Below are 914 nucleotides of genomic sequence, written 5' to 3'. Positions count from 1 at the left end.
TCATCTATTCTAAAATACACACACACACACACACACACACACACACACACACACACACACATTTTGCACAGAATGTCACGGGATTGGTGGACTTCCTAAAGTCCATCCTCAGATCTCGGGTTATGTCCAAGATTTCCCTGGAGTCAAGGGAATGCCCTTGAGGACCTTTTAGTATCACCCTCTCCTTTATCACAGGGACTAGAACTTGATAAAAGAAGGTTATCGAAGTGAAGACATCGACCTCCGCGGGCTCGCAACAGGCCCTGCTGAGCTCTCCCCTCCCCCACGCCCGTGTCGCGCAGGTGCGAAAACCTAAAGGGCCACCCGGGAGCGACGGCAGTGGAAGGAGTAGGGGGGGATGGGACCCTGGGAGGGGCGGAGGCGGGGGTGGGGGCCTTCCCGAGGTTGCTTGGTGACCAAGCTCTCCGCCCAGGCTGTTCCATTTCCTCCACAGGGGGCGCCGCGGCCCAGACCGGTGCTGATGGACCTCCCAGAGCGGCCCTCTTCCGGCTTCCTCTCCCTCTGCCGGGCGGTGGCCAGGTCCGTGACGTCACAGAAGGCAGGACCAGCGCCGCTGCCGGGTGCTGGAGGCGCCATTGGAGCCGGCTTGGCTTGCGAGCTCCACTGAGGAGCTGGAGCTTGGGTCGCTGTTACAACCGCGACCGCTCTTGGTCCCTGGCCTGTCAGCGGCATGGCGTGCGGGGCGACGTTGAAGCGGCCCATGGAGTTCGAGGCGGCGCTGCTGAGCCCAGGTTCCCCGAAGCGGCGGCGCTGCGCCCCTCTGCCCGGCCCCACTCCGGGCCTCAGGCCCCCGGACGCCGAGCCGCCGCCGCCGCTGCTCCAGATGCAGAACCCACCGCCGACTCTGCAGCAGCCCGCCCCTCCCGGCAGCGAGCGGCGCCTTCCAACTCCGG

The 914-nt window shown here is 64.7% G+C and overlaps 1 protein-coding gene across 1 annotated transcript in view; it reads left to right on the top strand.

The window, feature by feature from the left end:
• The first annotated feature begins 471 nt into the window (after positions 1 to 471).
• Positions 472 to 914, top strand: part of AKIRIN1 (akirin 1) — a 16131-nt gene continuing 15688 nt past the window's right edge. Inside the window, exon 1 of the mRNA XM_019657527.1 lies at positions 472 to 911. Within this exon, the coding sequence (XP_019513072.1) occupies positions 692 to 911 (220 nt within the window). The 5' untranslated portion in view covers positions 472 to 691. The remainder of the gene's footprint in view (positions 912 to 914) is intronic.

The sequence above is a fragment of the Hipposideros armiger genome, unplaced genomic scaffold, assembly GCF_001890085.2.
Source record: "Hipposideros armiger isolate ML-2016 unplaced genomic scaffold, ASM189008v1 scaffold_10, whole genome shotgun sequence".
Lineage (NCBI taxonomy): Eukaryota > Metazoa > Chordata > Mammalia > Chiroptera > Hipposideridae > Hipposideros > Hipposideros armiger.
The sequence above is the reverse complement of the archived record's forward strand: the minus strand, read 5'-3'. Positions and strand labels throughout refer to the sequence as shown.